We start from the raw sequence: 26,479 nt of genomic DNA, 5'->3' as shown, positions 1-26,479 counted from the left end.
CCAACCATGTTAGGTATACATATATAGATCTTATTTTCACTTTTTCACAAAGGGGGTGATGTTTTATTATTTTTTTTAAAAAAAGGTTCTAGCAAGCGCAAGGCTATAAAGGGCAAAGGTTTACGTTAAAAGTTCTATTAGAGATAGAAACCATAAAGGGCTGAAATGTTTATTAAAAGGTTCAAATGAGAAATGCAAGGAAATACTTTAAGTTGCATAAAGTTTCGCTTGTAAAAATCTTGAAGAGACGCGAAGCGCTCAAGATTTTCACACCTAAGTCCAGCATCAAAGAAAACGGCGGATCGTTTTTTAAGAAACAAGTTAAGGACCACTTTTTACATTGTAACAGAAGTAAGCTGGCACGCAAAAAGAAACTTCAACTTTGCAGAAGTTAAGAGATCATATCTCAAGTGAGTCCAAAAAACTTTTGAATAATAAGAAATTTTCTGTCCTAAAGAAAATTTCAGCAAGAAGTAAAAGTTTAAAAGCAGAAGCAACTTTAAATTTGTTGATCTTAGTCCACAAATAAAGAAAAGGGTGCACACTTTATTTGTTAAACTTTGAGACTTAAAAGTGGACTAGCAAAGTAATAGATCAAAAATTTGTTTAAACTTTAAAGCACCATATCTCCAAGAGATAAAGAGACTAGTTCTCAGAAAAAGTAAAAGTAACTTTGAAACAAATTTTCTGTCCTAAAGAAAATTTTAGCAAATAAGCAAAGACTTTAAAAGCAAGAGACATTGTAAATTCATTGATTTTAAGTCCACAAATTAAGACTAAGGTGCATTATATTTTAATTTGATTAAAAGGATAAGTGGACTAGTAAGGAAAATAATCAAGAATTTTTTTTTTTTTGAAAATTTTTAAAGCACCACATGCCCAGTTCTGTTTAACAAGGATATTGCTATATCCGGGCATCAGTGAAATAGTTTAAAGATGCATTTTTGAATATGCAAGAAAAACATATTGTTTAGTCGTTTTTCTTTAAACTAGTTTGAACGCTTTTTCGACTACGATCGTTAAAAGGTTCAAGAGACTAAGACAGATAGTAATCAGAACTGTAAGGGTCAGTAAGTTTAGTAAATTGCAAAAGAACAAATTTTGGCAAAAAATTTTCTTTGAAAATTTTGTTGTATTTTGTTGCAAAGTGAAATTTAACGAAGGGGTAAAAGTAAACTTTGGCAAATAAACTGAACCCAAGTCTGATATGTGTTAGTAAAAGTTAGACAGGAAATTAACCCTATATCCTGAGACACTGCTCAAATTTAAGACAGATAGTTAAGAAATCTGTCAGGACAAGTCAATATGTATGTCATCTAAATTTTGTTTCAGTATCGGAGATCACGTTCGTCCTAATCATAGCTAGATGGTTGAGAAACAGAGGAGACAATCATGCTGAGTCTCAGTATGAAATGCAGCTCTGGTCGCAGGTCCTAGAACTCTCAGAGAACCTCAACTGCGGTGCTCAACTATACGATTTATCTGATGAGCTTATTTCCGGTCCACTGGAGAGACTTTTAGCCTATCCACTGGGACGACTCAAGAAGTGGAAGTCCAAACCCCAACAGCTCTATGTGCTCGTACACGCTAACAGTCGAGCCACGATCTACTCTAGAGAAAGCATAGAGAGTGCTTTTCTCTGCCTTCAGGAGGTCGCACTGATAGATAACCAGATTGATGTCGTGAACTCTAAGAGATATCACATTCCCCGAGTCCCTCATCCAGCTGTGACAAACAGAGTCCAGCATAAGTTCAGCAATCGTGAGAATATAGAAGCACGCATCAGGAGATGCATCCACCTGGTTGAAAGTTTCAGGCTCACACCTCAGCTCCACCAGTTAGTTGGATCTGCAACAAGAGAGGTAAAATAAAATATGAACCTTTCACTACTTAGAAGAGAAGAAAAACAATTTTGTTTCTTTTTCACAAAGGGGACTATGATGCAGTGTGACCACAGCATGTTCTAGCTAGTTTAGAACCATAGAAGAATTGTAAGATCTAAAAGAGATGAGCGAGAAAAACCTAGATATATGTTTTGTATTTTTAGATCTTTGAAAACTGTTTAGAGCTCACCGATAACGTCAGAACCTCATCCATCATTCACCGGATGGGAGGAGTAGAGGCACCTCTGCTTAGGTTTTAGCTAACCCTAGTAGTTGTACTTTATGGTCTATTTCCCCTTTAACTAAGATTTGGTTGAGTAACGAAACTTGGTTGTAGTTACACTTTAACTCCCTCTCTTTCTGTCTCCTAGATCGATAAAGAATTGGATAGGTAGCATCAACGCGGTAATGGACTCGGCATACAGGAGTGACAGATGCATCATACAAATGGAAAATAATTTTAAGAAGAGATTCAAACTTTTCAGAACATAATATTTAACATTTTCGTAGCTAAAAGAAAAACAATTATTTATGTTTGAAAAATATAATATCAAATTTTTTTTTGGCAACTCGTATAACCCCAGGAAAAGTTCGTCAAAGATGACAATATTTCCTTGCAATAGTTGTCGACATTTATTACTTTTAAAAGTTTGTCAATTTAAACATTTCTAATTTGATAAGTTGTTAACAAAGCAATCAACTTTAAAGAATTAGTTTTGAATTGTTGAGAAAAATGTTGTTGCAAAAACGAAAAAATATATAAAATTTTGATAAAAGTAAATGATTAGTTTTGTGGAATTATGAAAAATAATCTCAATAAAATATCCATATTTTTTATTGCAGAGTTCAAGTTAATGTAGGCTTACAAATATTAATTGCAAATTGTTTTTGGCACAAAATTCACAAAACGATTTTTATGTAAAAGCTTTTTTCAGAAATTTATTGAAAACTATTTATTTTCAATTCGATCCCAAAATTTCATTTATATTTTAAAACCATGAAAAGGAAAATTATTTAATTCATCTTCCCCAAACACTAGAATTTCAAGAACAATTAAAAATTTTCATCATTTTTCAAAACCTGAGATTCAAATAAGCTTTCAATTTTTATTTCATAAAACATGTTCTCGAATGAATAGTTGGCTAAAAATTTATTGTTCCTAAAGATAAGTTTTTAAAGTTTAAATTATAAAAGAAAAACTATGAAAAATATGAAAAAGTTAAACAGGCATTGTGTTCCCCATCATATTGGTTTGGCAGGGTTATAAAAATATATATTTCCAACTCGACAAAGTACAGTATAACAGATATAATTCAATTTTAATAAAATATTATCACATAATTTATGCTTGTCATGGTTTTAATTGACCTTCAAAATTAAGCCGATATTTTTTGGGCCATTTTTTGTTCATAAAAAGGGTAAATCGGGGAAATACTGGGAAATCACATAAATTAAAATTCTTAAAAAAATACAGTTCACAGGATTAAATACAGTATACAGAGTTAAATACAGTATACAGGGTTAAATACAGTATACAGGGTTAAATACAGTATACAGGGTTAAATACAGTATACAGGGTTAAATACAGTATACAGGGTTGAGAAGTTAACAGATTCTTTTTAAAAATAATGGCAAAGTTCGTTAACTGTTATGGTTTGAATGGCATGAAATTCATGAAAAAGATAAAAATGCCTATTGTTGTTTCTAAATATTGATTCTTTATTTTTGAAATTTATACCACAAAACACATCACCAGATGGAATATTCGATATATTTATAACGATAAACGCCGCTTATAAATCGAGATCGTTAACGAACGGCAACTTTATATTAACGAACAGAAAAAATCCAGTTATTAGTTTAAAACGGCTACTTGATAAACCGTTCTATTAATTTATCTAACCTGTAACAAGCGAAATGAAATAAGTCCAAACCATTATTTTATTTCCACTTTTTCTCTCAGATGTCAATATTGCACAAGGAATATATATTCGAGACATTTAAATCTTTTTTACAATCAAAATTCATTGACGAGTGTTAAAACAAATTTTTTGATAATGAAACGGTTAAAACATTTGGGGAATGAACTCATGAACAACGAAATCATTTTAAAATTACGTTTACGAAGTTACGAACTATATAAAGGATCAACGATTTTTTATTTCTATGTTTAATATTAAAACTTCAAACTTAAAAATCTTATTTCTATTTAAGGTTTTGCTTCCCGTCTTGTACAAATTTAATCTGCTAGAAATACACATTTTTTGGGGGGAATTAGGTGAGCCATAATATTTTATTAATTTAAATAATGTTTTCAATTTCATGATTGGATCAACATTCAAGAATTTATTTCAAGGATTTTTTTTTAAATTCACACACAACAGACGGATGTTTTAATATACAAAACATGAAATCCGGGGGCATTGTTCTTCATCATTAAACATATTAAAGGGACTGTTTACGAAAATGCAAAGATAATCTTTTTTTCTTAAACATTTAATGTTTCACAAGATGCACTACCTGTTGCTATTTAATCTTCATTAGAAATGATATTGAAAAAATTAATTTCCAAAATATGTTTTTCTTCAATTCGATTCTTCAGAACTGGAATTTGATGATAATTTTGGTGAAATTTGACAAACAAAGGAGTTTGTACCACAAACTCAAATTTTATAATCCCTTCTTCTTTGCAACCTGGTGTCAACCTTTGATATTTCAAACTTACATAATTGATCTGACAGAATAAAGATGTAGGGAAGATGTGCGAAGACACGGGAATTAAAAAATGAGAGTTTGTACATTTTATGCATTATTAAAAGAATCCTGTTTTTTTTCTGCTCAGAGAATTTTTCAAACCTACCCTTTTAAATTTTTTAGATACCCTTTATATTTGAATTCTAAAACTGAACCATTTTTTGTGCATCTTTTGTAAACATTTCCCCCATGAAGAAGACATATTATTATTTGTAGAATTTTCCAAATGACTTTATCTAGGAAAATGACACGGAAAGGATTTCAGCTGATGTTAGCTCAGCTGATGTTAGCTCAGCTGATGTTAGCTCAGCTGATGTAAGCTCAGCTGATGTTAGCTCAGCTGATGTTAGCTCAGCTGATGTTAGCTCAGCTGATGTTAGCTTAGCTGAAGGTGGGAATTTATTTTTTTATTTTTCCAACATCTTAGATTGTAGATTTTGCTTTCGTTTAAAGAAATATATATGCAAATATTTTTAATTTAGTAATCTTATTTACAATTAGTATTTTCACTTTGTCTCAATATTCGAAATTGCAAGACTTTTTTTCTGAACATTTTAAACTATATTACTCAAAAAATCTTTAAAGAGTAAATAAAAAAGTTTTCTTATTATAGTTTTTAATTAAATAATTAATTAAATTAAATACATTTAGGGTTTAGCATATATTGGTGTACCTGTATGTGTTTGCTATTGGTAGATGTATGGTGCTGGTACCTTCATCAGTCATATTAAAAACATATATTTTAACAAGACAACTGCGACATAAAAAGGAATAAAAAGTTTTTAAATAACAAAATTTTGAAATGTTTTTCAATTTTGAAAAATATGTGCATCACAGAAATAATCTTTCTTATTGCAATCTTTTTATAATCTTTGATTGTTTTGCATTACTAATCTATGTAGACCTGCAAGTGTATGGTCATTGAACTATAGGAATGCATTTTCTGAATATTCAGCTCAACCAACAGTTGCATGTTTAGACAATTAGTTCAGTTAAAGGAATATATGAAAATTGTATACTGTGTACATTTTGTAATTTTTGAGACAATATATTATTTTTACTGTATCTGACGAAGCATTTTAACAATTACGTTACAGTTAAACTCTAAATCTAAATAAGCCATACATCGAAAGAATTCATCAAATGTCGTATTCTTCACTTTCTGATAATGCAATGTTGCAGATATTTAGCTTTTTAATTAAATGATCATATGGAGCTCTTTAAAACTATTCCCGCATATTCATGGCTATTTATTTAGTTTCGCAAATACTGAGATTAACGTAAAACAGTATATAAAACCCATTGAAAAATTGTCAAGACAACATTTGATAAATTCTTTCGATGTTTGGCTTATTTAGGGTTTAACTGAAAATGATAAAAAAGATAAAAGTTTTTAATCATAACTCCTCTTATTTGAAGAGCAACGCTATTTGAACATCCAATATGTAACTGGATAAATCCAAACTAAAGGAACTACAAGGTCACAAAGTTAAACAAGTAACAAAATCCTCAAATGACGTAACTAATTATTGGCGGAAAATGAAGTGACAACGTTCCTGGTGAGAGGGGGGAAGGATTTTCTCCGCTTTATACAATCGGTGAATTTGAAGATTTTGAGAGTCCATTGATATGAAGACGACCTTTACAGTACACTGAAGTGCATTCAGAGTATCTAACCTTAGTACTTTCAAGGCACATTCAAATCCATTATTTTCAAAACTGAAAGTTCTTAATCTTGATGATACATACAAACTTTGTGTTCTGACATTTATGCATGGATATTTTAAAGATAACTTTCCCTCTTCCTTCCGAAATGTTTCCTAAATGAAATTGAAATTGACCTTAAAGAAACTAAATCTGCAAAAATATTTAAACAAACAGTAATCAATATTTATCTTGAGAATTATGAGAGGTTTAAATGCGAAAAACCTAGCTGTAATTGAATCTTTTTGTGAACACTGATGGGTGGCCGGAGGGTGTTATAGGCTAAAAAAAATCAAAAATAAATTTTTTTTCAAATTTTTTTCAATTTTTTTTTTCTACGGGCAACGCCGGGCTGTTCAGCTAGTATACATATATATATATAACACAATAGAAATCCATTATAAATAAAATATTAAAATAAGAATAATATTATGAAAATATATTAAAAATAACTTTGGTTAAAAAATATTTTCAATATGTTGAAAATGTGAGTGATAAAATATTCTTATTTACATAAATATAGAAATGAAATTCTTCTAAGGCCTCCGATCCTAGGAGCAGGGTTTCTCAAAATGAGAAAATAAGTTTTATTTTGAAATCATAAACTTCAAAGGTTGATTTTTTCTAAATAATCTAAATTCAAATATTTGGAAAAGCACGAGATACGTTATAAAGGTAGAATTCCCCCCCCCCACACTTAGCATAATTAAGTAACGACATTAATTTCAAACATCGTATTTGATATTAAAAGTTACGCAAAAATAAAAGTTGTAAAAAGTAGGTTTGTACAAATGCTAAGCTTTTAAAATGTTCTTACAAGTTTGTATCTTTTGAAATGAAGGAAATATGAAAAGTTATAATTTTGAATAAACTGAATACTGTTCATTTGTTTTCGTTTCAATATTTTGAAAATTACTTGTTCTAGGATTTAGTGTTGACTTTGCCAAACTTTTGTCTCAAAATCTGTTTTTTGTCTGTAACATATATTTAATTTTTAACGGATTTTTAATAATTTCAACGTTTGTGAATTTAGTGTTTCCATACGGATCTTTTGAAACATATATATACATACCTATTTCAAGAGTTTTTTTTTCTCATTAGCATTGTTAATTTTTTTTTTCTCGCTTGCATTGTTAAATGTTGTTAAATTTTGTTAGATTTTTTTTTTACTTTTTAAAGTTTCTCAAATCAGGTTTGATCAAGAAATTTTGATTTCCAAACAAAATTGCTTTTTTAAACCTTGCTTGAATTTCCATTCCGGCGGAGTGAGCCTTAGTGAAATTGTAAAAATCAAACTCCCTTATTAATGTTTTCCAGCTTTTTCATGTCTATATTCTGTACATGTGTATATATATAGAACAGACTTCATTTTAAAAATTAAAACATTTCTTTTATATTTTAACTGAATCATATTTTATTGAACACGCTGTATATTGTATAGAAACTGAAAGAAAACGCCCGGATAATCTTCTATTGAAATCAACTTTTTATCAGAACAGATTACAATCAATAAACTATTAAACTTTATAGACGCTTTAATGAAAAAGTGGCCAATAACTCTACTTTGATCTAAGAAACAGAGTAAGTAAACAGAGATTTCGGATAACTTCAAAAAAATATACAAAATTCTTATGTTTTGTATATATTTCTGTTTTTGTTCATCTAATGTTGATGAGTTCGTGCTGTCGTGAAAGGGCTGGAGGAGGGAGGGAACCCCCGGACGCCATGAGCCTCCGCTATGCAGACACACGAGCCTCCCAGATTTTCTAGGCAGACCAAGCCTACAATATGCAGACTAAGCCTCCAGTATGCAGACTTTGCTATGCAGTGAACGAGCCTCCACCATACAGAACAGATTTTTTAAAATCTCCCAGATTTTCTAGGCAGACCAAGCCTACAATATGCAGGCTAAGCCTCCAGTATGCAGACCGTGCCTCTGCTATGCAGTGAACGAGCCTCCGCCATACAGAACAGATTTTTTAAAATCTTGGTTTTTATGTGCAATGAAAAATGTTAACAATTTTTTTTGACATAGTGACATAAGAGGTTCTTAAAGATGAGAAGTATTTATTAATTATAATAAATAGTTCCTAATTATATTGGAGGAAGTTCTAAGTTGTATTCACTGTGGAGCAGGCAGGATATGAAAACAACCTTCTGACCTGTATCTGACAAGAACCTCATTTTCTCAGTCAGTATCAACAGAGTTTTCCCTAAATAGAATAATTAATATTGTCCATCCAAATGATTTTTCTGTGATACAGAAATTAAAAGATTAAATTATAATTAGAATTAATTCATGATCAATCATACAAATTTCACAGAAAACGAGCAAAATATAATTGTTTACCACTTCCAAATTCCCCAGATTTGATAAATCTGGGGAATATCTTGAAATAATAAATGTGCTTGATTCTTGTTCCAGAAGAGTATGCTGTTCAAGGAACCAACAGGAGCTCCCTTTAAACTAGAAAACGTAACTGGAGATGTTGATGAGGGACCAGGATTGGTATAGGCACTCCAACATGCACTCAAGCTTCTGGGACAGTCCCGAGCTTTTGGAACAGTCCCAAAGTCTTGGGGCTGTCCCCAATTTATAGTTATTGTACTTTCTGTATGGACATCAAGGGCTGGGTATATTCCTTATTGTTTAAATCGTTCGCTACAGGTTCCTTAACAGGCGCCTGCAGCTGGATCGTTCATTCCTCATTTGTTCTTTTCCCAATTGTTCCATCTTCCTTCCATTCCGTTTTTTGTTAAAAATGTGTATATGTCTGTTTGTTGGTGTCCGTGTCTAAAGTGTGAATTTTTTTCTATTTCTTGGTGTCCGTGTCTAAAATGTGTATTATGTCTTTATGTTGGTGTCCGTGTCTAAAATGTGTATTATGTCTGTATGTTGGTGTCCGTGTTTGAAATGTATTGCATTCAAACTTNCACTCATCCCATATCCTTTCTCCCATCCACTTATCCCATATCATTTTTCTTATCCCATTCACTCATCCCATATCCTTTCTTTTATCCCATCCACTCATCCCATATCCTTTCTCCCATCAACTCATAACATATCCTTTATCTTATCCCAACCACTCATCCCATATCCTTTCTCCCATCCACTCATCCCATATCATTTCTCCCATCCACTCATCCTATATCATTTCTCTCATCCACTCATCCCATATCCTTTCTCCCATCACATCCACTCATTCCATATCTTTTCTCTCATCCCATACACTCATCCCATATCCTTTTTCTCATCCCATATCATTTCTTTCATCCCATTCTCTTTCTCTCATCCCATTCACTCTTTCCATATACTTTCTCTTATCCCATCAACTCATCCCATATCCTTTCTCTCATCCCATTCAGTCATCTCAAATTCCGTCTCTCATTATATACATTCCACATTATATCTTAAACTAAGACGACCTCGGACATTTTAGGTTTACAATTGAATGCATAATGTAAAGTATGTCTTTCAGTTAATCGAATGCATAATGTAAAGTATGTCTTTCAGTTAATATAATTACTTTTGTTTCTGGATATTTTTATTTCATTTTATTCATAATTTTGGTAATCCTTCCTTATTTTATTGTTTACAGATTTAACTGTTTATTTACGTTGATAGAACTTAACCCTGTTATGTAAAACAATAAGCTATATTCGTCAAATTGAACATTAAACAATGTTAAGGGAGGGTTTAGATGACAACTTTTTAAAATTTATTTTTTCGTTTGAAAATGAAAATAAATATACATGGTGTCCCAATAAACAGTGTAAACAAGTATTTTTTGCATTTAAAAAGTTTTTTTTGTGGTTTATCAAAAATCATTTCTTCAGCATCTAACTCTCTGTTCTAATATTTACAACTGTCAAAAAGTCATTCAATGCAGAAATATTGGCACGACTTTGCAACCTCAAAACTCCTTAAAACTTAATTTTCAACCAAGAATAAAAGCAAGTACAGGGTATCAAACTAAACGTTAATTATGGTTAAAAATGTCTTCTTCCAAGTCTTTGATATATAAAACGCGGTGTATGGAAGAAGACATTCAAGACTATTCTCCATTTGTTATGTTTCGTGGGTCACCCTGTATGTCCGGTTTCTTGAAAAAAAAATTCTAAATATGATTTTTTATCAATATCTCTTTAGAAAAAATGATGTGATTAAATACATGAAGAACATTGTAGCGAAGCCATATAGTATTTTTTACCTAGGAAGAAATCCACAAACAAGATAAGATAAATCCACAAACCAGTAGTTATGGAGACGAGAACATTAAAAACCTGTAGTTCCGGAGACTAGAACATTAAACCAGTAGATCAGGAGACGAGAACATTCCAGTAGTTCCGGAGACGAGAACATTAAACCAGTAGTTCCGGAGACGAGAACATTAAACCAGTAGTTCCGGAGACGAGACCATTAAACCAGTAGTTCCGGAGACGAGAACATTAAAAACCAGTAGTTCTGGAGACTAGAACATTAAACCAGTAGTTCCAGAGACTAGAACATTAAACCAGTAGATCAGGAGACGAGAACATTCCAGCAGTTCCGGAGACTAGAACATTAAAAACCAGTAGTTCCGGAGACTAGAACATTAAACCAGTTATAGTTCCGGAGACTAGAACATTAAACCAGTAGTTCCGGAGACTAGAACATAAAACCAGTAGTTCCGGAGACGAGAACATTAAACCAGTAGTTCCGGAGACTAGAACATTAAACCAGTAGTTCCGGAGACGAGACCATTAAACCAGTAGTTCCGGAGACGAGAACATTAAAAACCAGTAGTTCCGGAGACGAGAACATTAAAAACCAGTAGTTACGGAGACGAGCATTAAAAAACTACTAATCCCCTCACATATATTCTGATTAGATATGTAATTCTGCTTCTGTTATAAATAAATATACTTATAAAAATAGTGTATATTTTCAAAGCTCCTTTATATACTTCCAGAACAAGAGGTTCTCATGTTATTTTTTCTTCTCACGATTTCTCGCTTCAAGAAATGTTTATGAATAAACACATTTCCGGTTTGCGCAGGCATTTTCGTAAACTGGTTCCCACGGTGTGTACGCAATGCGTACACATTTAGTATGCTTACATTACATTTTTGTCTTTAATTACAATTCATTAGATTATAATGCACATTTTTTAATGGGACTGTGGCCGTAGTTCAAAGTGGTCACGTGATCCTCAATAATAAGGAGCAAGGAACTATATACAGGAACGCCCAACTTAGATATACGCAAATTATGTACTGTACACTGTGGGAGGAATGTATACAACCCCAGCGCCACCCACAGAAGTTGAAGGGAAAGGACTACACTACAGCTCTGATGTGATATTACAGTCCAACAATTAAAACAAGTTAATATTTCAAGTTAGAGCGAATTCTTATTACTTTTGGCTTTCTGGTCATTATGGAAAATACAATAGCAATATATTCTTATTCCACCCCTTGGGCCCTTTTCCCTCAAAAATGTTGCGTTGCCCCTGAATTCTTTGTTTTGATTTCCTCCCACTGCAGTACACAGATTTGACGCATCAGATATGGCGGTTCCTGGTCTATATATTTCTTGATAAGGAGAATGTCGAATTCGTAACATGAAGTAATCTAAAGCAGTGACGCCTAAATCTATCATTATTTCGCAAATTACTTCTTTTTAACATAAAAAATATAAAGCCTAGGCGGTGCAACACTTTAAAGTCACCCCAGTCTTGATAATTTATACAACTTTTTGTCTTTATATATTAATTAATTAACCTTGATTTAAGCATCAATGAGGAAAATGTAGTCGTTTTCTATATCTTGAAAAATGATTTTTGTGGGTGTTAAAAAGATGTGAGAATCCGTACAACTTATATATTTTAATCTTTTCACTGTTTTCTAGACTGATTGATTTTCTTCTAAAGCCTTATAACTACTTAGCTTTCAGCACGCTTTTTATGTTTTCATTTAAGGGACCGTTCACTTATTTGGATAATTTTGGGGTAAACTAAATAGCTAATTAGCTATTGAAAAAACTATATTTCCGTTTACATCGTGGAAACGTTTTACATGTCTCAAATGAATTATAAAGAATTTGTCCACAGCACTGCATACTCAGTTCAACTACCTTACATAGCCGGTCTGTTCCTTTAAGTATGCTTTTTAGTAAATGATGTCCCAATGAAAAAAAAAAAAAATTTTCTTTGTAAATGTGACCTTTCTTCCTTCCTTCTTTAGAATTAAATAATATATTTGAGCAATTTAATTTTTATTTGTTAAATGGTTAACTTGACTAATTTATACAGAAGAAAAACAAAGGTAGACCAAAGGAATTGAGTCTTTGTCACAAACTCAAATTTTCTAACTCCTTTATTTTTGCAGTCCAATGTTGAAGACCTTTGATATTTAAAACTATGAATCCTGTTTTATTGAATAATCTAAGTTTGAAATATCAAAGGTTTACGCCGTCAGGTTGCATAGTTATATGGATTGAAAAATTTGATTTTGTGGCAAAAACTCAGTTCCTTTTGGAATTCCCGAATCTATTAACTTTAACTGCAGGATTGGGTCTTAAAATGATGGAACAAAAATGTAGATGTCGTCACTTAATTCCCTTGTTTTTTTGGGACACCCTTGTTGTATATTCTATCAAACATGAAATTAAAGTTATTTGAAGTATTCAAACATTTCATGATATTTAGATTCAAACAATACAGAAATGCTCTCATTAAAATGACTATTCTAACCATAGATGAACAAATCGTAGATCAAAAAGTATTATAGCTTTTATTCAGCTTTTAATTTCAAAAAATATTAATGAGCTTGCATTATATATTTTGAAATCTTAATATTTTATTATAGTTTTTAGTTCGAAATTTTTGTTTGAGAAGGGGATTAGCTTAAGCGATTTAAATCTGTATTCAATGTGTATCAAGATTAAGGGAAATCAACGAAAATAATTTAAAATGATTTAAAGATTTGTTGGTGTCTAAAGGTTGAACCGTTGAGAGGGATCGGCTAAAGGCTGAAGAGATTTAAGATTCAAAAGTTTAAATCTCCGTTTAATTATTCATCGTACCGTAAAACTAATCCTGATATTGTTATTAATATATTTCAACAATTGAATTAATTATACAATTATCTAACCGTATTAAACAAGGGGGCATGAACTGCAAGGTCGTATCGAAGCATATCAACAAATACATGATATGATTGTTTAGATTAAGGAAAATACACTGAAAACAACTGACGACGCGAGGCCAAATTTAAGAAACAGTTTTTATTTTTTATTTTTTGTAAATAAAATACAGTGATAACTAGAAAACTCTGAAATAGGAAGACAACTTTTAGAATCAAGTTATAACTTTAAAAAGTACAATGAGTATAAGACACAACAGCTGTGCAGTGTAAACAGACCCATCTCACTAAATCTATGATTTAATAAGTGTCTATTTGCTTTATCATTAAATTTTGTCTCTAAACAAACAATCTTTAAAAAAAAACAGTTTAGCGACAGTCTAGTTAATTTTAACCAATAGTTTTCATAATTTAACAATGATGTATGTTTTAAATTAATGATTTTTATAATAAAATATATCATAAATAGAAAAGGATTGAAATAAAAAAAATTATCACAACGGACAATAGATGCATAAATTCTTAGTTTTGAACCGGGTTACTATTTTCTTACATAGTTTAATTTAATGATATTTTGTTTATCCATGATATGCATTTCTCTTTTATCCAATATATGTACGTACAAACTTATATATTTAGAAAATTGTAAGAAAAGGTCGTTTTTATGCTTTATTGCTTTTTTATTTTGTATTTGATGAGAATTTGACTGTATCACTTGTTGAGAAATCTGATAGCATATTTGCACTTAAAGCTAATAAAATACTCTATATTATTTTACCTTTGTTTTCATATTATTAAGAGTACATTGATTCTTTTTAAATCTTTATCCATGTATACCTGTAACGTAATTTCTGTATCCATGTTTCCATGTATTCCTGTATCCTTGCGTCCCTTTGTCCCTGTATTCCTGTATCCATATACATTATACACATCACTAACCAGAGTGAGAAACATCCTGTTTCTTTTATTTGAAATCAAACGTGCTTTCGTCTATATTTCAACAATCTTTAAACTTACAGATTTGTTTATTTTATACTTTTTCATTCAAAATGTATATGCCAACAAAAAAATATTTTAGAAAAAAGGCTATAAAGTTATGTATAAGGGGTCAAATCGTGATTGAAAGTCACAGCTTTCTGAAATATTGACAGAACCGTTAAATCCACGTGACATGGATTATTTTATCACTGTATTTCTGTATCTTTGTTTACCTGTATCTTTGTATCCCAGGATCCCAGGATCTTTTTATCCCTGTATTTTTGGATCCCTGCTTATCTTTATCCTTATAAATCTTTATTGCTGTATTTCTGTATCTTTGTATCCCTGTATCCCGTATCTCTGTATTATATATTGTATATATGTAGTCTGTATCTTGTATATTTGTATCCCTGTATCTCTGAATGTCTGAATCTCTGTATCACTGTATCTCTGTATCACTGTATCTCTGTATCTCTGTATATCTGTATCTCTATATCTCTGTATCTCTGTATCTCTGTATCTCTTTATCTCTGTATCTCTGTATATCTGTATCTCTTTGTCTCTGTATCTCTGTATCTCTGTGTATCTGTATCTCAGCATCTCTGTATCTCTGTATCTCTGTATCTCTGTACCTCTGTATCTCTGTATCTCTGTATCTCTGTATCTCTGTATCTCTGTATCTTTGTATCTCTCTATCATTTTATCTCTAGACCTTTTTAACCCTGTATCCCCCTGTATCAATGCAAACATGTAACTGAATGCGCCCCTGTATCTATGATGGGAGAGTGTGGCGTGGTACAGTTGCTTCGAAACATCGGAGCAGTGTAGAACTAGGTACCCGGAGCTGAGTAGAAACTTGCACCCTGAGCCACACAAACCAGGTTTAAATGAACTCTTCACAATTTGTGACATAACGGAACCATAGGAGCTCAGTGTGTTCCTCCATCAACATGTGAGATTTAAAGACAGTGTGAAACAGGATTTTAATGTGAACGATTTTATGTGAAAACCTGCGTTTTGCAGAGAGAGAGTAATTAATTTTTATTTTGAGCTCTGAAATCCTAACAATGTTTAAATCTTCGTTTGCTCGAGAAATCATTGAGGAAACCAAACAAAATGCAAACCTGGACTCTATCCTCTCCTCTGACCTCAACTCTGCATACAAATCAAGCTTTGCGGCCTCGACCCACTCGGCCCTGGATAATATGCCGGTCAATATAGAGGCTGTGGAACCAAGATTCAGCCTCCGAAACATCAATCTTGAGGACACGTCCGCAGAGTTGGCCACGTCTGACCTCGGGACCTCGGATTTTAGCTCTAGCGAGCTTTGGCCTAGTTCTGACCGTCAACTGGAGGATATTATCTCTGGATATCCATCCTCTGCAGCCTCCAAGTTTGGATCAAGGGTTGAGGAGAAGAGAGAAAATAATCCATCTTTCCTGAATCTTGACTCACAGATGCCATTTTCTTATTTAGAACAGGTACACTCCCAGTCTTTCATATCCTACACGCCATATGTATCTGATATATCCATATATATACCTATATTTTATATATATTGCTTTTACGTACAGTTCCGTACATTATAGAACTATACACATATATTCGTTCATAATGACGAGTCAACCCCCTTTAATGATTCTGTTTTTTTACTTGAAAATAGTCTTTAACATGATTTGATAAAGAAAGAAAAAGGATTACAGCTGTAACGGTGTTGGACAAATTCAGTCTGACAAAGTCTCATTCTTTATGAATAGCCCTGTATATAACACTTTGTATGGCTGTATCGTTTAAAAGAATCAATATTCGTGATACATGCATTAAATAAGCTGCTTAAAATAACAGTATGTATACGTGTAGTGTATACTGGCAGACATGTTTTAGTATTTTAACACGAATTCTCATTAAAATGTTTTATTAAAGGGACTGACATTTCCGATTCACAATGGTATTCTTAAAAGCTATGTCGGAACCAAAATGAATAAGTTAACCATGTTTTTGTTTTTCAAAACTGTTCACCTTTATTTGGGGTTTCTCTGCAAAAGTAACTTGCTCATTTCTTGCTTCAGAAACAATGAAGAAATTATGATGAATAACAGTTTTTAAGTCTGAAAAACGATGTTATATTCCATATTATTGATCAGACTTATTGTTCAACATTAAAATTATTTAAATTGCTTAAATTGCTTTAGATGTACGTAAATATATAATTTAAAAGCTTCTTCTTTGAAAGTGTATACTTTTTTTAAAAATTATCTGAAATGGTTTTTCTGTAAAAATAACTTGCGGATTTTTATGACAGACCGAAGAAATCAGTTATTTACAACTAATCATTGTGTCTTAGAAAACTATGTAAACCCTACCGTGGGGAATCGGGCGTGTAACTTATTAATTGGAAGATCACTTAAAACTAGTTGACAGTCCCTTTAAAGGAATTGTAAAGGAAAAATGAAAAAAGAGATTCTCAGGTTTCAGCCTATACCCCCTTTCATTTTTCCTTTACAGTCCCTTTCAGGAAGTATTTTTACTATTTAACAACATAAAAAGTACATGTCGGAGCTCTAATCATAATTGTGGTTATCAAAATTAAATGCGTAGACATCTATTTATCTAAATATCAATTATCGGCTTGATATTTTTCCCGTGATATGATCCAGGTTTATGATACAGTTTTTACATAATACTCTCTAACTGTATTCATTTAGCTAACTGAGCTTATAATTAGTGTTAACTTTATAATTAAATAATTGATAACTATAGCCGTAAATTGTTTTAAACGTTCAAACTCTATATGACCTCACCTCACCATCACCTCACCATCACAATGCATCCCACTTTAAAAAGTCACATGAATCGAGCCGGTACAACATGTACTCTACGTACATGCATTCCGTCGTACTGTACAGTCTAGACTACCCAGTGTACAGTCGACCTTGCACAGTGAACGATACCTTAAAATTTTTGTCTGAGTTTCCTTTTTTAAAGAGGAATTGAAGGAAATTAACAGAATTCAACACTTGTTTAGGTAGATAGATAGATAGATAGATAAATTAATATAGATGAATAGATAGATAGAAAGATAGATAGATAACGTTGATTACTAAAATCAGTCATCTTTCTTTTTACTCGTTGTTATTATTTCAACTACACTCATTCGTTCTAAAACTTTCACTAGCGTTAAACATTTGCTTTACAAATGACTAGGACTCAATTTCATTTTCTATTAAGCTTAGGCCAGACATTTTTAACAAACCATTGCATTGATTCTTTAGAATTCATTTCAAGAAAGGAATTGAGCCCAAACTCAAATTGTTTAATTCCTATATTTTGGCAACCTGATGCTGACCTTTGATATTTTAAACTTAGATTATTTGATCTAACATAGTTTATAGTTCAAAATATCGAAGGTCTACGACAATGTGTTGCAAACATTTAGGGATAAGAAAATCAGAGTTTGTGAAAAAGACTGAATGCCTGACATAAACTTATTTATGAAAATGGTATGAGTGGTAAAATAAGGTTTTTTTTATTTTTTGTAATTTAGGAAGATCATATTGTTTAGTGGTTTACATTGATTAGCGAAAAAGTTCAAATTTCAAGATTTACCATTCCTATTTTTGAACGGTAATAAACACCAAGTTTCTAATGTTTAAATCTTTAACATTCCTGTAATGATGTTCTATCTGAGTAAATGAATTGATATCTGATATATCTCCTCTGTATACAGTTTCAATATTAAACAATTTCAAGTCAGCACGAAATTTAACTTAACCTAAATATTATATAATTATCAATTTCATTTTATATTTTTATTCTTTTTATTTTGAAGCCATTGCAGTATAATTTTATGCAGATACTGCCTCCCCCCCCCCCACCTACCTTTCTAACTCTTTGTAATATATCTGCATAATTAAAATTAAATAGATTTTAATATTTTATCAATAAATAAATATTCAGAAGAATCTGAAAGATCGCTTTCTAATGCACATGTTTTTGAAAATTTTACATAATTCCGTACATATTTGAAAATTGTACAGAAACACTGTAAAAAAACACTTTATAAACATCTAGAATTTGTTGCAGTTCTATCCGAAATTAAAAATCAACTTTGGAAAGATTTGCTAGGTTCTTTCCAGGAACAGTTTGACTAAATAGTTAATTGAAACTTGACTCCAGATAAACTCTGCGCACTTAGATGAAATTCCTTGAATCTGAACTTGACAAGTAAAATGTCCAAACCAAGAATATTCATAAATTTAGGAATGACGCGCAGAACTGGTTTAAGAATATCTAATATCAAATTCATATTTATATTTTCTATAAGCAAATAATTTGAAAACATATATATTTGTTTCTTAAAATTCTGTCCTTGTTCTGTTAAAGGGGCTGTAAGCGTAATTTAAAGTAACCTCAATGCAAAGATGACAATGCCCTTAAAAATTGTGCCTTTTCAAGATGAATTAGATACATCCATGTTTTTGTTTCTTTAAACTGTTTATTTTCATTTGTGGTTTCTCAGCGAAAATGACTTGCGTATTTCTTGATTATAAGAAGCAGCGGAGAAACTTACAAAAATAAACAATTTTCGAGTTAGAAAAACGACGGCATCTTCCACTTTTTAGATCAGATTAAGGTGTCAAGGGTACCGTTGTGAATCGGGCATTTTCATCTTTGCACATGAAGGTCACTTGAACATACGTTTACATTCCCTTGTTTAAAGACAGTGCCTAGAAAATATATTAACCAAACATGAGAATTAAGAATGTTGATGATAAACGGTGTAACCTGGTTTATAATTAATCTTATACATAGGAGAGATACAACATTATTGCATAGAGATAGATAGATAGATAGATAGATAGATAGATAAATAGATGGATAGATATAGGGATAGATAGATATATATATATACACATATTGATGACGAAGAGCTAAATATATCCTCAAGCAGAAATATTCTATCCGCTTTTTCTTTTCACCAGATAGATAGATAGATAGATAGATAGATAGATAGATAGATAGATAGATAGATAGATAGATAGATAGATAGATAGATAGATAGATAGATAGATAGATAGATAGATAGATAGATAGATAGATAGATAGATAGATAGATAGATAGATAGATAGATAGATAGATAGATAGATAGATAGATAGATAGATAGATAGATAGATAGATAGATAGATAGATAGATAGATAGATAGATAGATAGATAGATAGATAGATAGATAGATAGATAGATAGATAGATAGATAGATAGATAGATAGATAGATAGATAGATAGATAGATAGATAGATAGATAGATAGATAGATAGATAGATAGATAGATAGATAGATNTTTGATATTCTAATATTGAAACCTTGTATATGTTTTCAATATTATAACGTATCTTGTTGTAGAGGTAAAGAGAAGAATAAAACTGGTTTGATATTCTATGTCCCAAGATAAATTTTCTTTTCTCATACTTGTGCTTAAATTCATTCAGAACTAGAGGTGTTACAAGGTCACAAAGTGATTACAGTAATATCAACCTTCTCTTTATTCTTTTTTTATCTTCTCCATGCACTACTGCCTTCTCTTAACCCCGTCCCACTTTTTTTATAATTTCCTCCCTTTATCTCTAAAAACTCTCTTTTCCTGGGGTGTATATTGTATAACCCAAAATTTTTGTCACGACTAATTTTATTGTCCTATTAGTATCTTTATCAACAAATGGTTGGGGCCAAAATGCAGATTTTTTTGGAAACACGTTGTATAACACCCCTTATGCATACATTATATTTTTCATCATTTTTTTTAAATATAATCTTACGAAAACTTTTTCTGAGTTTTTAGCCTTGAAAACCTTGATTTATACATTTACTGCCTGATTCTCCGGTTACTGCATGAAATAGGCTTTTTATTGTTTTCTCCCTACGCTCAGATGAGGTCATTATTACTTCATTGTTTTTGTGATTTTCGGGGAATTTTTGCCTTTAATTTTATGGAATTAGGCCCCGGGGACCCTGCAACAATGTTTTAAATATTTTGTGTTGTGAATTTGCAGGATCAAGTATTGATCTCCATATTATGGAAATTAATTTAATTTGATATCACGAGGTGGCATAATATGTAGGAATAATTTTACTGATCCTGAAATTCAAAAGCTCCCACACTGGATATCGTGATCAAATGTTCAAGATTAACGACACTTTACACAAAAGTTTTGAACAAAAGTTTCAAACTTTGTAAGATTTTTTCCTGGCAAAACTTTATATATTTAATATTTTTCGGCACTAACTACTGAATTAAGAAAGATTATGATTAAGAAATAATTAGAAAACCCTTCTGGGCTTTTGCCTAGTGTGTTAAAGGCGTGAACTTTTAATTCAAAAATTTAGAAATATTTAAATTCTCTGATTTCTAGAAGTCTCTTGAAAGGCAAAAAGTCTAAATCAAGAGATCGAAACTATAGTGTTGATTGTTTATTCTTAATGTTTGATCTCGATATCCAATGTAGGGTACTTTTGAATTTGAGGAGCAATTCTTAATCCTATAATTAAAGTTATTCCTGCAGGGTATGATCACCATGCGATATATCAAAGAGGGATTGAATTGATCCGAAGGTAAGTGGAGATCAATGATTAATCCCAAGATTCAAAACACAAAAGTGCTGACGTCTGAATTAGCATGAAAATAAACATATTTCAATTGATTTAATTTAAGCCGCGTCTCAAATTCATCCAGATCTGTTTCAATTGAATACTGGCTTAAATCTTAAAACATTTAATACATTTTTAAATGGAACAACCATATTTGAGCCGCCTCTCAAATTTAAGCCGCGGCTCAAATTCTTTAAATTCGGCCTCTGGACACCTTGAATTGCTAAAACCATTTTTTTAACAATTAACATCTTTTACACCTCCTTTGTTCTCATTGTTTTTCTATTGTATGTTAGTTAAAGGCACTGCTTCAACCATTAGGAAGCTATGCGCTTTAAAGGCAACCGTAAAAAGGGTAGGGCTTGCACAATGTACTGTATGTACATGATGCGTGATGTTCAAAGAGTTAAAAAATACAGGATTGGCATTATAGGTAATAAACCTTTTATTACCTAACATCAACGCGGTAAGAGTATAAAAATGACATAATCTGAAATCGTGTACACAAAATAAATTTAAAATAATTTTTAAAAAATTGTATAATGTTAAATTCTCAAACAAAAGTTGTGAACTTTATTTTTTTTCATACAAAGTCTACACGCCCAAGTCCTTTTTTTGCCTGGAATGTGGTGGTTCAGGCCTGAAGGGGTATTTAAGCATAAAGTAGTTTAGTTATATGGTCCTTACTGCCTTGAAACTCAAGCCAGGGTCGGGCCTATAGCTTATAAGGAATTAGGCATAAAATTCAATCCTAGTCTCGCATTCTCACTAATAGGTTTAGCGCTCTAGGATTAGCATACGTGATATCCATTGGTTAGTTTAATGTTCCCAGAATCCGGGATAGATGATAGCTCACAAGCTTTTGGGGCTGTTTGAGAGGTTTAAATATACCTAAAGTTGGACATCGTTATTTTTCAAAATTCAAACACTTTTGTATTTCTGGAGACTCTATGAAAATCTGCGAATAATTCAAAAAATTTAAGCTCTTCGAGTTTGCTCTTGCGAAATTGTGCAAAATTTGGAGTCAAAGCCTGAACAAAAAAAACAAACAATTTGAATACCCGTTCTGACTTTTATCTTATTTCAGAGGCAACAATAAACCTTACAAAGCTCAGGGTTACCCACAAAGGATGAAACTACAAAAAAAATCTAAAAGTATTACAATTTTAAATTTGATTTTAGTTTCTGCATTCAAGTATTTTGATGGTTTGCTAAATGATTAAGCATAGAAATAAGCCGGGTTTTTCCTTGCAAAGAATCCCCAAATGCAAGAAAACGGACTAAAAAAAATTACGTACAGTCGTCTATTAAGTCTCATTTTTTGTGCAGGGTAACCCTGCATGCAACAAAATATCTAAAACCTTTTAGAAGTGGATTTTAGGTAAAAAAAAGTATGTTAATAAACAGGAAAATCATGCCCAACCCTAAATCTACCATCTTGTTCACAGCACGTCCTTCAAACTGCATTAGCTTATGGACAGTGTTTTTATAAACAAATCTATAATTGAGCAGTAAGCATGATGTGTTTACATTTTTTGGAATCTATTTTTAAACTTTCTTAACGACAAAATGACAAAGAAATAACAATTTTTCAGAAAATTTACTTTGACAATATTTTACAATTGCATATTTTTATTCAAAACAATTGATATTACAGGGTTACCCACACAGGATGAGACAGTAAAGACGACCTGGAACTATTAAAATATGGTTTTCTGCCTTAAATATAATCTCTTAATGTCTTTTTATAATGATTTAACAAAGAAAAACACAAGTTAACAGTAACTTGAAACCTATAATGTAAGATACAAGACTCAATCAATAGATTCCGTACAGTCGTCTCTGGAATTTCATCCTTTGTGGGTAACCCTGTATCATATTTATGTGTTTGTGTTTTGACAGTTTAAAATACCAAGAAAAATGCGCGTTTTTTTCCAGAAACGCGGAAGAAATCTGAAATGTTGATCCAGCATTTCCAGGAGGAAAATTACACCCCGATCATCCTCATCATCTTTCATCCCAGATTCTTCCTGGTCATTCATTCATTCATTCATCCCATCCTCTCCTGTATCCGTCCACCTATGCATATATAACTAGGAACTATGGGCCCGGGGCCAACTGTAATCTATAATCGAAACCAACAGCCCCGATGTCCAAATATGTATAATACTATGTAATTTCTATCTGCGCACAGAAGACTGCGCTGTGTTTGCANCTCCAGGCATACAAGAATGCTAAAAAAAAAAATATAAATATACATAATTTAATATCCTACTATTTTATTACGCACATAAACATAGATTTATAGATATTGACTTTTTGTCATTTCAGTTTCATATTACAAGAGTTTAAAAAGAAATTCAGAGTAATTCGCGCCTGTTGCCGATCTTGCCATTTTGGCTTTTCTTTAAAGGTTTTCTTTTCAGGTTTGCACAAACTTAGATGTGGGACTAATTGCTTCTGATTGGACTCGTCTCAAGAAAATACTTCTGGAAGGTCGGAGGAGGGGGGAGGGAGAACGTAGAAGAGGAGATGAATATGTAGTTTTGGGAGATTTTCTCTCCGAACTTCAAGCTTTAAGAAGAGGGAAAAGAGGCAGACAAACTTAGATGTGGGACTAATTGCTTCTGATTGGACTCGTCTCAAGAAAATACTTCTGGAAGGTCGGAGGAGGGGGGAGGGAGAACGTAGAAGGGGAGATGAATATGTAGTTTTGGGAGATTTTCTCTCCGAACTTCAAGCTTTAAGAAGAGGGAAAAGAGGCAGACATTTAAACAATTCTAGAGAAACTCCAGAGGTAACATTATTATGTTATTATGATTGACCCCCCCCCCCCCTCTACAACTAATTCAAGCAAGAATTGTTTTAGAACAGAATTATTTTTGTTGAAGGAAAAAGTTATCTTAAGGTTTGGGTTCATAAAATCGTTACAGAGTACGACGACATTCCTGCACTTTATAAAAAGTATCTCACATCACTTTGTTATACAAAGCATCTCACATCAATTTGTTATACAGAGATCTCAAATCATTTTGTTATACAGAGCATCTCACATCATTTTGTTATACAGAGCATCTCACATCATTTTGTTATACAGAGCATCTCACATCAGTTTGTCATACAGAGATCTCACATCATTTTGTTATACAGAGCATCTCACATCATTTTGTTATATAGAGATCTCACATCATTTTGTTATAAAGATAATCTCACATCATTTTGTTATACAGAGCATCTCAAATCATTTTGATATACAGATATCTCACATCATTCTTCTATAAAGATCATCTCACATCACTTTGTTATACAGAGCATCTTACATCATTTTGTTATACAGAGCATCTCACATCATTTTGTTATATAGAGATCTCACATCGTTTTGTTATACAGATCATCTCACATCACTTTGTTATACAGAGCATCTCACATCACTTTGTTATACAGAGCATCTCACATCACTTTGTTATACAGAAAATATCACATCATTTTGTTATACAGAGCATCTCACATCATTTTGTTATACAGAGCATCTCACATCATTTTGTTATACAGAGCATCTCACATCACTTTGTTATACAGAGCATCTCACATCATTTTGTTATATACAGCTAGCATCTCACATCATTTTGGACTAGAATATCTCAAAGATTTTTCGACAAAACATATGTAAGAATATTTGAAGAATCAGTATTTTCTGAATAAAGTTATTTTCTTATTTCTGTTGTTTTTCAAAAATTCCAATCTTGAGCTATAGCACCATTCTAAATGATGATAGGACATTTATTTGTAAACTTTTGAAAATATATCTGAACCTTTCAGAGAAAATAAAAGAATTATACAAAATTGTTTAGAAACAATTAAATAAAAATTGGTTTTTGATTTTTTTCTTTCTTTTTCATAGTTCTGTTTTTAGCATCAAACTATTTTTGTTTCATGGAAAAAAGATTAATGGAGATTGGGAAGTAAATTTTTCTAAATATTTTTTTTCGAAAATATCGAGAATTAATTTGAATTTTTGCAAGATAAAATGGTCAGACGATAATTCAGTTTCTTTTTGTAGCTTTTTAAAATGCAAGCTGAAAGAGTATTGATAAAGATAATAGCTTAGTTTGTTCTTAATACATTTTTAAGTTTATTTTTGGTTTTTTTAAGGTCCCCCACAAGTACTGTGAGCTTTTAATATTTCAAAACTGTATTCTGTAAAATTTTGATTTATTTAACTTTGTATTATTTTTATCTAAAAAGAAAAATATAAGAGAATTATAATTTCTCTGATGATTTTTGTTGAAACTCTTAAAAGTAAAAAAATCTAAGCTTCAAGTGAATTGACTAAAACTGATCCATAGCTTAATAGATAAATCAAGAAATCTTGTGTACGCCTCTCTGGATAAATCAAGAAATAACCCCTTAAATGTAAAAACCTACAAAGTTTTTAATGTGCTTGGCGCACCCTCTCAGACACACTGATTTACAAATTTGTTTTAAACATATTCCAAATCTAAAACAAAAATATGTTTCTATTTTAAGTATACAAAAGAATTAAGTTTTTGTGACAATTTCAAATTTTAAAATCTCAATATCTTTTCAACCTGATGGTATAAACTTTTGATATTTCAAAATCAGATTATTTGAACTAACTGAATTCAAAATTTGAAATATCTAAGGTCTACGACATTGGTTTGCAAAGCTAAATATTGGGATACAAAATCCGAGATTGGGGCAAAGACTCAATTCCTTTTAGTCTAAATGGCTAAAACTTATTTTAATTATGTTATCTGTATATTGTTATTATCATTTGTATTATCGAAGGAGTATTATATAACAAGGAATCCCTTTATTCAATTACAACACACATGATGAATTAATAACCAGACAACCGTAGAATAGGAAGACGACATTAAAGCAATATTAAAGTGCATTTGATTCACTTTACTAGCTTTACTTGTAAGTTTTTTAATTACTTATTAAGTGAAATGAGTAATTCATTTATGAGAATATTGCACCTATAATTAACTTAAGGTTATAAAAGGTGCCTTTGACCTAATTTCTAGTGACACTCCATTAAAAAGTAAAAAGTTATTTGTCCGTTTCACATCCAATACTTATCTCCTGATCCGGTTTCACATCCAATACTTGTATCCGGATCCGGTTTCACATCCAATACTTTTATCCAGATCCGGATTCATAGAGATAAAGGGTTAAAGAGTACCATTGTCAATCGGATGTTTGACATTTTTAAACGAGGACCACTTAAAATTACGTAGACGGTCCCTTTAAGTAGACAATACTAATTATAAAAACCAGGAGAAAGTTTTGTAAATGCGGGAAATATCCCACCAGACTTCAACAATAAGGAAGTTATAACAAGAGGGGAAATATATGTTTTTCTT

The 26,479-nt window shown here is 31.6% G+C and overlaps 1 protein-coding gene across 1 annotated transcript; it reads left to right on the top strand.

Annotated features, from left to right (window-relative positions):
- Positions 1–15,165: 15,165 nt before the first annotated feature.
- LOC111703570 (uncharacterized) lies at positions 15,166–23,886 on the top strand (the record flags this gene model as incomplete). The annotated part of the gene is given in 3 exon segments (XM_023475552.1): positions 15,166–15,925; positions 23,516–23,684; positions 23,852–23,886. Coding segments are annotated over 3 exon segments (618 nt in total), but the record flags the coding sequence as incomplete, so codon positions are not given.
- Positions 23,887–26,479: the final 2,593 nt, after the last annotated feature.

The sequence above is a fragment of the Eurytemora carolleeae genome, unplaced genomic scaffold (assembly GCF_000591075.1).
Source record: "Eurytemora carolleeae unplaced genomic scaffold, Eaff_2.0 scaffold380, whole genome shotgun sequence".
Taxonomy (NCBI): Eukaryota; Metazoa; Arthropoda; class Copepoda; order Calanoida; family Temoridae; genus Eurytemora; species Eurytemora carolleeae.
This window is presented reverse-complemented; position numbering and strand designations above follow the sequence as displayed.